Raw genomic sequence first — 12,860 nt, 5'->3', positions numbered from 1 at the left:
GAAAAAAAAAATTTTTAAATAAAAAAAAATAAAAATTAAAGAGAAAAAAAAAAGAAAAGTAGAAATGGCCAAATGGAAAGAGATATACAAAAATTCATTGAAGAGAACTCCTTAAAAAGCAGAATTAGGCAAATGGAAGAACAGACAAAAATTCACTGAAGAAAAAAATCCTCAAAAAGTAGAACTAGTCACATGCAAAAGAAGATACAAAAGTTCACTGAAAAAAAATCCATCAACAGTTAAAATCAGCCAAGAGGAAACTAATGACTTCAATGAGACATCATGAAACAATAAAACAAAATCAAAAGAATGAAAAAATAGAAGAAAATGTGAAATATCTCACTGGAAAAACGACTGATCTAAAAAACAGATCCAAGGCACCCTCTTAATAGCTCCGGCAGCTGCAAAAACCCCAGCAATTTGTGACAAAGCTCTCTCCATTCTGAAAGCAGGATTCTACCATGGCAAAGAACTCAAAAGTCAAGTAATTGACTGGCAACATGAGCAAGCAGAGGAAATGCAATCCTACCATAGATTTCTTTTTTGAGAACAAAAAGGATCAAAGCATGGAACAGGAGGAAGACAAAAAAGTCAGAACTCTTGTATCAAAATCTCCCAAGGAAAATATGAACTGGTTACAGGTCATGGAGGAGCTCAAGAGGGATTCTGAAAATCAAGTAAGAGAAGTGGAAGAAAAAATGGGAAGAGAAATGAGAATGATGCAAGAAAAGAGAGTCAACAGCCTGACTGAAGAAAATAACACCTTAAAAAATAGACTAACTCAAATGGCAAAAGAGGCTCCAAAAGCCAGTGAGGAGAAGGTGGCCTTAAAAAGCCAAATTTGCCAAATGGAAAAGGAATTTCAAAAACTCACTGAAGAGACTAATTCTTTCAAAATTAGATTGAAGCAAATGGAAGGTTAACAACTATGAGAAATCAAGATACTATAAAATCCAAACAAATAAAAAAATAGAAGGCAATGTGAAATACCTCACTGGAAAAACCACTAACCTGGAAAATAGATCCAGGAGAGATAATTTAAAAATTACTGGATTACATGAAAGCCATGATCAAAAAAAGAGCCTAGATACCATCTTTCAAGAAATTATCAAGCAAAATCGCTCTGATATTCTAGAGCCAGAGGGCAAAATAGAAACTGAAAGAATTCACTGATCACCTCTTGAAAAATATCCCAAAAAGAAAACACCTAGGAATATTATAGCCAAATTCCAGAGCTCCCAGGTCAAGGAGAAAATACTGCAAACAGCCAGAAAGAAGCAATTCAGATATCATGGAGCCATAGTCAGATTAACACAAGATTTAGCAGTTTCTACTTTAAAGGCCTAGAGGCCTTGGAATATGATGTTCTGGAAGTAAGGACCTAGGATTACAACCAAGAATCACCTACCCAGAAAAAGTGAGTATAATCCTTCAGGGGAAGAAATAGATATTCAATAAAACAGAAGACTTTCAAGCATTCCCGATGAAAAGACCAGAGCTAAAATTGAAATTCTGACTTTCAAATATAAAACTCAACAGAAGCATTAAAAAGATAAACAGGAAAGATAAATCATAAGGGTTTCAATAAGATTAAACTGTTTACATTCCTACATGGAAAAATACTAATAACTTATAAAAAAAAAACTTTCATATTACTAGGGCAGTTAGACGGAAGGGCATGAGCTGAATATGATAGGATGATTATCTAAAAAAATATAAAACAGAGTACTAGGTTTCCATTCTCACTTCTAAAAATAAAAACCCACCTCATTAACCTGCATTAATCATATACATACCCAATTGGTTTCCCTTCTTTATGGAATTGACTTAGAATTCGTTCAACATCTTTATTGACTTTACAATCCTTTCCATCGACTGCAAATGTACACCTGCCAAAACCAAAAACTTTCCATGAGCATACTGATGAATATTTATTTTATAAATTCATAAAAGTCTATTTATTCCAGAAACCTCATGGTACTATGCCATAATTTTTAAAATTTATTTTTATCTTTTGTTTTCAAATTATCTTTATTTCCAAATATGTCCCTCCATTCTTGCCCACTAATTTAAAAAAAAAAAGAGGGAAAAAAACAGGGAGTTTAGCAAAACTACTATTATCTGTAATCTGACAATACATTCTCTAGGGGTTCTGAACCTGAGGTCTATGAACTTGTGTGTTTTTTCCCATATTTTCACAACTATATTCCAATGTAATAATTTCCTTCATAATCTCATGTAATTTTATGTATTTGAAAATATTATTCTGAGAACAGGCCCAGGGGCTTCACCCAATTGCAAAAGGGGTCTGTTACACAAAAAAGGTTAAAGGTCCCTGATATAAGAACCCCTCCACCTCTGCAAAGGAGAGTAAGAAGTTCATTTTCTCAACTCTTCTTGGTCATTATAATGATATATTATATTTCTATATTATTATATGGTATATATAATATATATTTATTATATATAATATATATTATTATAAAATATATTTATATATTATTATAATTATAAGAAGTCAGGCGGAGCCAAGATGGCAGCGTAGAAACAGGAAAACTCCCTGAGCTCCCCCTATAACTACCTCAAATACCTATAAAATGTGATTGTAAACAAACTTTAGAGCTACAGAATCCACAAAGTGACAGAGAGAAACAAATCTGCTGAAGGCAGAGAGGCAGGCAGACAGGAAGGGTTCATCACAGCATTCAGGGAGCAAAGCCCAACCCCAACCAGTCACAACTGAATTCTCACTGAATTCAGACTACTGAATACCCCTTCGCCTAATCTGTGCTCTCTTATATCCTCCCCCATGCCCCCTAAATTTCTAGTAGGGCAAGATGGATTTCTATACCCCAGTGCCTGTATATCTTATTTCCCAGTTGCATGTAAAAAACAAAAATACATTTTTTTTTTAAATATATGTTTTTAAAACTTTGAGTTCCAGTCACGTCTCCATGGACTTCAGGAGAGTGGATCACCAGCAGCTGTGGTGGTTTCCAGAATTATCAACCCATAAATGCCAAAGGCCAAGTGATAGGTCAGTGTGGACTTTGGGAATGGGGACTGAGAGTGCAGTCCGGCCTCTTCCCCCAGAGGGAGAAGCAGCTGAGGCACAGTGGCCATGCAGCTGCCTCCACATGGCTACTTCAGAGCTCCTGACCTGCAGATTGGAGGGGGACCAAGCGACCATTCTGAGGGGGTAATCGCTTTTGCTTTAACCTGCTTGGATCTGGATCGCTTTCTTGGGTGGAGATCCTGGGATGTGTGACCAGGTGCCAGAGCCTGTGGAGGCTTCTGAGAGGGCACCCAACTAATCGCTCTGGCAACAGTGAAAACTCCGAAAACCCCAGAGATTTGGGACAAAGCTCTCCTCTCTGGAAGCAGAGTTCCACTGTGGCAAAAAGGTGAAAAGTCAAGTCCTTGAGTGGCAGCATGAGCAAGCAAAGCAAGCACAGCAATCCACCTTTGAGTTCCTTTTTTTGGGAACAAAAAGGATCAAAGCATGGAATGGCAGGAAGACAATGAAGTAAGAACTCCTGCACAAAAAGCTCCCAAGAAAAATATGAACTGATTACAGGCCATAGAGTAGCTTAAGAAGGATTTTAACTCAAATGGCAAAAGAGGCTCAAAAAGCCAATGAGGAGGAGAAGGCCTTAAAAAGCCGAATTTGCCTGATGGAAAAAAGAATCTCAAAAACTCACTGAGGAGAATAATTCCTTCATAATTAGATTGGAGCAAATGGAAGCTAATGACTTTATGAGAAATCAAGATACTATTAAAGAGATCCAAACAAATGAAAAAATAGAAGGCAATGTGAAATATCTCACTGGAAAAACCACTGACCTGGAAAATAGATCCAGGAGAGATAATTTAAAATTATTGGACCGAAAACCATTATCAAAAAAAGAACCTAGAAATCATCCTTTAAGAAATTCTCAAAGAAAACTGCCCTGGTGTTAAAAGAGAGGTTGAAAGAATCCACTGATCACCTCTTGAAAAAGATCCCAAAAAGAAAACTCCCAGGAATATTATATCCAGGTTCTGGAATTCCCAGATCAAGGAGAAAATATTACAAGCAGCCAAGAAGAAACAATCTGAATATTGTGGAAACACAATTAGGATAACACAGGATCTGGTAGCTTCTACATTGAGGGACTGAAGGGTTTGGAATACGATTTTCTGGAGGTCAAAGGAGCTGGTATTAAAACCAAGAATCACCTACCCAGCAAAACTGAGTATAATGTTTCAGGAGAAAATATGGTCATTCAATGAAATAGAGGACTTTCAAGCTTTCCTGATGAAAAAACCATAGTTGAATAGAAAATGTGACATTCAGATACAAGAAGCAAGAGAAGCATGAGAAGGTAAACAGGGAAAAGAAATCATAAGGAACTTATTAAAGTTGAACTATTTACATTCCTGCATGGAAAAAATGATAATTGTAACTTATGAAACTTTTCTCAGTATGAGGATAGGTGAAGGTAATATAAATGTGTATATATGTATACATACATATACATGTCTATATAAGATATGTGCATATGAATACATATGTGAATGTGTGTATATATGTGTACAGGTATACATAGATAGAGGGCACAGGATCAATTGAATAGGAAGGGATGATACTTAAAAAGTGAAATTGAGAGGCGAGAGAGGAATATAATGAGAGGACATGGGGAGAGATAGAATAGGGTAAATTATCTCATATAGAAGAGGCAAGGGAAAACTGTTACAATGGAGGGGAAGAATAGGAAGGTAAAAGGGAATGGGTAAACCACATTCTCATTGATTTTGGCTTAGGGAGGGAATGACATACACACTAAACAGGTATTACAGGAGAGTAGGGGGAAGGGGATGAGAGGGGAAATGATGGAGTGGAGGGCATGTTGGGGGGAAGGATAGTTAGAAGCACACACTTTTAAAAAGGGACAGGGTCAAAGTAGAGAACAGAACGAGTGGGGGGTGGGATACGATGCAGGGAAATATAGTCAGTCTTTCACAATATATCCACTATGGAAATGTTTTGCATAGCTACACATGGATAATCTATACTGAATTGCTTTTCTTCCCAGGAAGGGTGGGTGATGAGAGAAGAAGGGAAAGAATCTGGAATTCAAAGTTTTAAAATCAAATATTTAAAAATATATATTATTATTATTTTTACATGCAACTGGGAAATAAAATAAACAGGCACTGGGGGATGGAGATCCATCTTGCCCTCCCAGAAAGTTGAAGGGGGAATAGGGGAGGATATAAGAGAGAGCAGATTGGGGGAGGGGGTATACAGTGATATCGCTGTTTTGGGATAGGTGGATGTTTTGGGAAAGACAGGGAGAGAATTTGTAACTCAGAATCTTGTGGAAATGAATGATGTAAACTAAAAATAAACATAAAATTTAATTTTAAAAAAACAAGAAGACATTTGTTTGAAAAAAATGTATTAGAACTGAAGTAAATTGTCATTTTACTGGAAAAAAATAATTAAATAGTCATATTCTTTAATCTACACTGCTGTAGTCAGAGTGTATACTGCTTTCTTACTTCTATTTAATCAACTTCTTAATTCATAGTCTTCTCTGAGTTCTACAAATGCATCACTTCTTATAGCACAGTAATTTAGCCCTTTCCCAAGCAATGTGCATCTACTTTGTTTCAAATACTTTGCTACCAAAAATGTGTTGCTATGAATACACAGGTGTTTATGCAACCTTTCTTTTTCTGATCTCTTTGGAGTAGGATCACAGTAGGCTCTCTTGGTCAAAGCGTATAGACACTGTAGTCACTTTTCAAAAATAATTCCAAATTCTTTCCAAAACAGCTGTGTTAATGTGCCTGTCTTTAGCAGTCCCTTCAACATTGACTTTTGCGACCTTATGTCATCTTAATCAATTTACTAGGAATAACTTGACAAAACCTTAGAGCTATATTGATCTGCATTTCTCTTAATATAAAATATTCAGAGCAAGTTTTCATTTGGTTGTTAATGGTCTCCAATTCTTTTAAGAACTCTTTATTTATGTCATCTGACCACCTGTTCATGAAGGAATGACTCTTGGACTTATATATTCCTGTTAATTGCTTATCTTGGATATCAGACCCTTATCAGAAATATTTGATACAAAAATTTTTCCCAATCATCAATTTCCAATCAGCCGCACTGATCTTATTAATGCCAAAGCTTTTCATTTTAATGTAATCAAAATTACTTATTTTATTTGCTTGTCATCTGTCCTCAGACAAGTGAAATGTACCTAATCTGATTCTCTAATTTTTTATCTGTGGTATGATTTTTAATACTCAAGCTGTATACCCATTTTGAATTTACTATAGTATGTGGTGGTACACTGGAAAGAGCCTCAGATTCTAAGTCATTGGACCACAACTCAAATCCTGCCTCCAATGCTTACTACCTGTGTGACTTTGGGTAAGTCACTTTTACCTCCCTAGGCCTCAGTTTCTGAATTTATAAAATGGGAGGTTGAACCAGAAGGCCTGTGAGGTCCCTTCAAGTCCTAGATCTATGATGTATGTTGTTCTAAACCTAATTTCTGCCAAACTCTTTCCAGTTTCCCCTACTAGGGCCATCAATTTTTAAGAAATTTGAAGATGTACTTTAAAAGCAAGAAATATAATTTCAGGATGCCAAAGCTCTACTAGAATATAAGTTCCTCTATACCCAAAGGGTTATAAAACTGCACACCCTTTGATCCATCAATACCACTGCTAAATTTATATCCCAAAGATATTTTTTAAAAAGGAAAAAGACTTATTTCTACAAAAATATTTATAGCAACTCTATTTGTGGTGGCTAAGAACTGGACATTGAAGGGATGCCCATCAATTGGGGAATGACTAAAAAGTTGTGATATATGATTGTGATGGAATATTATTGTGCTATAAGAAATGACAAGTTGGATGATTTCAGAAAAACCTGGAAAGACTCACATGAACTGATGCAAAGTGAAGTGAACAGAACCAGGAGAACATTGTACACAGTAACAGTAATATTGTAAAGAACTGTGAATGACTTAGCATTTCTCAGCAATACAATGATCCAAGACGATCCAAAATGACTAATGATGAAGTATACTATCCACCTCCAGAGAAAAAAACTGAATTGTTTGAATACAGACTGAAGCATGCTATTTTCCACTTTCTTTTTCTTTTATTAGAGTCTTCTTGTACAAAATGACTAATACGGAAATGTTTACTCAATTGCACAGGTGTAACTTATATCTGGGTACTTGCCACCTCCAGGAGCAGGGAGGGAAGGGAGAAAGGGAGAGACAGAATTTGGAACTCAAAACTTTAAAAAAATATTTTAAAAAAAATTTTAACATGTAATTGGGTAAAAAATAAAATATATTTTAAAAAATATTTAAGGTCCTAAAATTGAAAAGAAGTCAAAAGAAGTCAAGCTCTATAAAGGCAGGGACTTCCTTACTTTCATATTATGTATCCATAGCACTTAGCAAAGTATTTTAACTCATAATAAGCACTTAATAAATGCTTTTTTTTCATTCATTCATTTTATTTATCTGACTGACTCTATTATATTCTCCACAATACCTATCCTACTTCTTCTCTTCAAGTTTCCCAAATAACCTTCTACCTACCTCCCTTAGCAGATTTCCTCACTTACCATTTGACAAAAACTAAGCCATGCTGTCATGAGTTTCCTCATCTCCCCAACAATACCACTCTCTATCTTTACCCATCCTCTCCTCCATTTACTTCACTTTGTCTAAGCTCTCCTTTACCCTCATTATACCCTCCTTTGTATCCTATTTACGGGGATGCAAATGGTCTACCCATCATGGAATATAAACCCTAGAGGGCAAAGCTATTTTATTTTTGTCACTGTATCCCCAGCTCCCTGAAAATCAGCAAAATACTCACAGGTTTTTGGCAACTCCAAATCCCCCAGGAAAGATAACAGCATCGTGGTCCTTTGATCTAAGTTCTGACAAGTCAGTAATCTTGCCTCGAGCAATCCTTGCTGATTCTACCAAAACATTCCTCGAAAAAAAATATCACATACAAAAAGAGGTCTGGAAAGTGGCATAGTATAGGCAAAGAATCTGATCTATACATTATTTTTTCTTTTTTAAAAAACAGACAAAAGAATATCATTCTTAAGCTAGTTTTGCCTAGAAATGTTAGCCTAGGAGGAAGAGAACAATATAAGGAAAACAAAATTTTAATAAATGTATGTTACTCTAAACAAAAATAGCAATCATCAGTGCCTGAGGAATTTTTATAAAAGCAAAATTGCCCAATAATTTAGGTTAAAACTTCCATCTAACCAATTTCCTATCCCACCTAAAAACTGTTAGAATCCAGACCTGCCTCCACTGAAGTCCTCCTCCAATGTCTTTCTGTGGCAAAGGTGACCCTGGATTCTCAAAGGCTAAGCCAAACTGGCTTCAAGTAAAAACTAAGGATGGTTATCAGAGGACCAGTTTAATTAAGCACAGACAGACTGATCACCAGTCAGTCTACATGCATTTACACAGCACTTGCTATGGGCCAAGCACATTAAATGTTAGGGATATAAATAAAAATTAAAAAGACAAAAGACATCCCCTGCCCTAAACAGGAGCTTACAGGTACATACAAGATATGGGGCAGATGGATAGTAACCTGAGTTCCAGCAGCTTCTTGCAGAAGGCAGTGTTTGAGCTTAGTCTTAAAAGACATCAGGAATTCCAAGAGTAAAGAAGAATGTTCCAGTAACTGGGAAAAGCCAGTAAAAATGGACAAAGATGGACTGCTATGTGTGAGTACAGACAGCTAGTAAGGCAATACATACATGCTCTGAATGCCAAAGAACTTAAAATATATCTGATCCTAGAGGGAAAAGGGAGTCACTCAAGTTTACTGAGCAGCAAAGTTCTATAAACAGTTCAGTGAAGTCATTTTGGCAGCTGTGTGAAGGATGGATTGAAGTGAGGAAAGACAAGGTAAAAAGACCAACCAGAAAGCTACTGCAATAGTACAAAGTGATAAGGGTCATCACCAGAGTGGCAACTATGAGAGTGGAAAAGGACATACATGAAAGATGCTGTGAAGGTAGAAATAATGAGCAGGCAATTGAATAGATATGTGATGAGAGTAACATTAAGAAGTCAAGGGTGATAACCAAGTTACAATCCTACATAACTGAGAGGATAGTGGTTTCCTCAACAGTAACAGGGGAAGTTTAGAAGAGAGGTGGCTTAGGGGAAACAAAATTTAAGTTCAGTTTTGAAAACTGTGAGTTTGAGATGCATATGGGATGTATAGTTAAAAATGTACAATAGACAGCTATCTGTCAATATGCATTTATTAAACACCTACCACATATCAATTAATCAATAAACAGTTATTAAACATCTACTATGTGCCAGGCACAGTGCTAAATGCTAGGGATAGAAAGAGATAGACCCTGCCCTGCCAGGGTTCCCCTAATTGGGAAGACAACATTCAAACAAATGTATACAAAGAAAACTAGATACAGGATAAAGAGGAAAAAACTAAGAGAAAGAAGACACTAGAATAAGATGAACTGAGAATTGGGAAAGGTGGGATTTAAGTTGGGACTTAAAGCCAGAGAGGTCAGTAGTCAGAGCAGAGGAGGGAGAGTATTCACCAACAGGGGATGGAGAAAATGCCTGGAGCCCAGAGATAAAGCATCTGTTTGTGTGACAGCCAGGAGGGGTCATGGATTGCAAGATACATGTTGGGGAAGAAGTTGTCTAAGAAGACTAGAAAGGTAGATAGGGCTAAAATATTAAGTGCTTTGAGTGCCAAACAGACACTGCAGTTTGGGGGTGGCAGGGTAGGGGATAGTGTTTTTGACATGATTGGACCTGAGCTTTAGGAAAATAACTTAAGTGACTGAATGAAGGATGGAATGCAGTAGGAAGATACTTAAGGCAGACAGGCCTCCCCTCCTTCCCTTCCACCCAAGCAGGCTACAGCAATTGTCCAAACATGAGGTGAGGTGACAAGGGAACATTTAAGGCACTGTGGAGATGAGAAGAGAGACTAAAGCTGGATATATGGATCCAGGAATCACCTGCACAGAAATATCATCAAGTGAGTGAATATAAAGGAAAAACAGAAGAGTGCCAAGGACAAAGCTTTTGGAGACACCCACAGTTAAAGGACATAAAAAAGATAGAAACGCAGAAAAGAAAATTGAGACATATTAGTCAAACAGGAAGGAGAAGCAGCATAAGAAAACAGTATCAGAAAAACTTAGAGGAGAAAAAAATATATGGCAAGAAAAGGTAATCATCAGGGTCAAATTCAGAAGTCAAAAAAGACAATGACTGAGTTGAGAGAGCATGATGGTCAGGGCATTTTACTGGAGAAGACAGATAAGGATGGGATCAAGAGTGAAGGACTAGCCCAATCATATGGTCATCTCTTTCAGAGACCATAGTGAAGGAGGAGAGAATGAGGGAAGATGCCTGAGTGAAAAGAGGAAGCTCTCATCAAATGTCCTAATTTTTTTTTAGGTGAAGTACAAAATCCTCAACTGACAAGAGGTGTTCGTGAAGATGAAAAAGATATGAAATTGCCAAAGCGATGAGGAGGATAAGCAAATTGATTAGGGAAGAAGAAGACTGACTTGTTGCAATGAAGGCCCAATTGAGATTATAAAACATAAATATTTAGTGGGCCCAATTATCAGTCTTGTGATTTTTCTCCAGCTCTGTTTAGCAGCACATGAATATTGATTGCTGACAGTGGGAATAATCCAGGGCTGGGGTTTGGTAACAGCAAGGAGACATGGGATTCAAGAGCAGAAGTTAGCATAGAGTATAATGGTCCACAACGGGATCAAGACTAGAAAGGGAAGAAAGTGCAGCTAGTGTAGGGATGATAGCCTAGAAAAGAAGTAAAGAGCAAAGAGACTGGAAGTCCTGGTGACGATGAAGAACAGTCAGCAGTCATAAGATACAGGGAAAGGTGGAACGACAAAAAACCATGATCATAAAGGAATAGAACCTTATTATTATTTTACATACAGAGTTAGCAGTCATAAAACATAGGGAAAGATTCAATAATTAAAAGATTATGATAAAAAAATTTCAGAATTTGTTAATATGGAAGTAAAGTTTTTGTGGTAATAGTAAAATTAAAGGCATAACCATCTCTTTGGGTAGCAGAAGTGGAAAGGTCATGGGAATTTAATAGACTGAGGAACTGGGAAGTTGGGATCTTTGAGGGAAAATACATACATATATATGTACATACATACATATATATATATATATATATATATATATATATATATATACACATATGGAATTTCCCTATTATTAGGGTAGGAGTTAAGGTAAAAGGAAAAAATGCCAGACATTGAACTCACTGAGAAAAGGGAAAATGACTTGGAGGTAAGTAGGTAACAGTTGCTAGGATTTGGACTGGGTGTTAAATTTGGATAGTGTAAAACTCAAAGAAAGTGAGGCTGCTCATCAGGAGACAGATGATGAGAACAAGAGGTTCACAATCACTAGGATGGAGAGAATATTAAGGTTCATTAAGGAAGACAGGTGATTAGGGAGTTCAGGATTTCTCTTATAGGCCTGATCTATAAGGCCCAGAAGGAAATAACAGAAATGGTATCCTGGAGAGATGGGAAGTCAGTCAGGAGGTAGGGGATATCAAAGCAAGCAAGGTGTCTGAGTGGCTACTGTGAGGTAGGACTAGGCTTAGACATAGAGATGTGCCAGGTATCTGCTGGAAGCCAGGCTGAGTCTGTGTTTTTAAGGCCTACACTTCTTGCTTTGAACCAGTCTTTTATCACTGGAAAGCCGAGTATCAAGTGATAATTTTTTGTTGCCACTGCAGCTTTGCAGAGATTCTAATCTGTATCCCTGGGGGTCCCACCTCACTGAAACAAAAAAAATTCCTCTGAATATTTAGTCCATAGGGAGGCAATATTGTGCAACGGAAAGGGTGCTGAACTTGGTCAACACAAGACCTGAATTCAAATCCTGATTGCTATTTACTATCTATGAGACCCTCAGCAAATCTCTCAACCTCTCTGAGACTCAGCAGCCTTACCTGTAAAATAAAAGGATTAGCTAGATGACTACCAAGGAACCTTCCAGCTCTAAATCTATGATCCTATAACCAGTTTACAAAATAGCCATAAAGTCACACAGTTTTTGATTATTAATACCTTCCTTAACTGTCTCAGTGCCACTGAATCATATCCACAAACTAAATCCCCTAGAAATTCTCTAATAATTAGCTAATATGATGTCTGAGAATATGGTATTACATGTTTATTGCAGTGGGACTCTGGTCAAAGCATCTCTAGCAAATTCCATCAGAAATCCATACCAAGACTTGGAGAGTAGGAAATCTCAGAGATTAAAAGAAGCAGGATTAGCGAAGAATGGGACTTTTAAAAGAGTAAACATCAGGAAGCTGAAATAAAACCTTAAGAATGGAGAGGAAGAGTCTTCAGACAAACCAGAGCTAGTGCCTCCAGGCCTCTCTTGGCTGGGGATCTGGCTGCAGCATCATTCACCTTCCCAACAACCACACAGGAAGAACAGAAGAGAGTGACTAAGGTCTCACACCTCTGGCCCTAACCCAGGAACACTACCTGAGACTGAGAGTTTCATTAGTCATCTGCTAACCTCAACCATCCTTATATCTAACAATCCCCTACCAGGTGTTAGTCTTTCCTTTTTCCAATAAGTTCAATACCAAACTCATAATCCTCCTTTCCTCTCTAACTTCTGCCCTTATAATAAGGAACTTCTATCCCTTTCAATTTCCCAACCTCCTAATTCCTCAATCTCTTTAAATCCCCAAATCTATTCCTTCACTCCACTCCAGTCATACACAGA

At 37.1% G+C, this 12,860-nt stretch overlaps 1 protein-coding gene across 1 annotated transcript in view; it reads right to left on the bottom strand.

Moving 5' to 3' along the window:
* Window positions 1-12,860, bottom strand: part of LOC138151527 (putative glutamine amidotransferase-like class 1 domain-containing protein 3B, mitochondrial) — a 34,212-nt gene that overhangs the window by 17,171 nt on the left and 4,181 nt on the right. Inside the window, exons 4-5 of the mRNA XM_069075086.1 lie at window positions 7,903-8,022; window positions 1,797-1,889 (exon numbers count right to left, since the gene is read on the bottom strand). Of these exons, the coding sequence (XP_068931187.1) occupies window positions 1,797-1,889; window positions 7,903-8,022 (213 nt within the window). The remainder of the gene's footprint in view (window positions 1-1,796; window positions 1,890-7,902; window positions 8,023-12,860) is intronic.

This window comes from Petaurus breviceps, unplaced genomic scaffold, assembly GCF_028583685.1.
Source record: "Petaurus breviceps papuanus isolate PSGF00001 unplaced genomic scaffold, PetGlider_PUasm1.0 90897, whole genome shotgun sequence".
NCBI classification, from domain to species: Eukaryota; Metazoa; Chordata; class Mammalia; order Diprotodontia; family Petauridae; genus Petaurus; species Petaurus breviceps.
The sequence above is the reverse complement of the archived record's forward strand: the minus strand, read 5'-3'. Positions and strand labels throughout refer to the sequence as shown.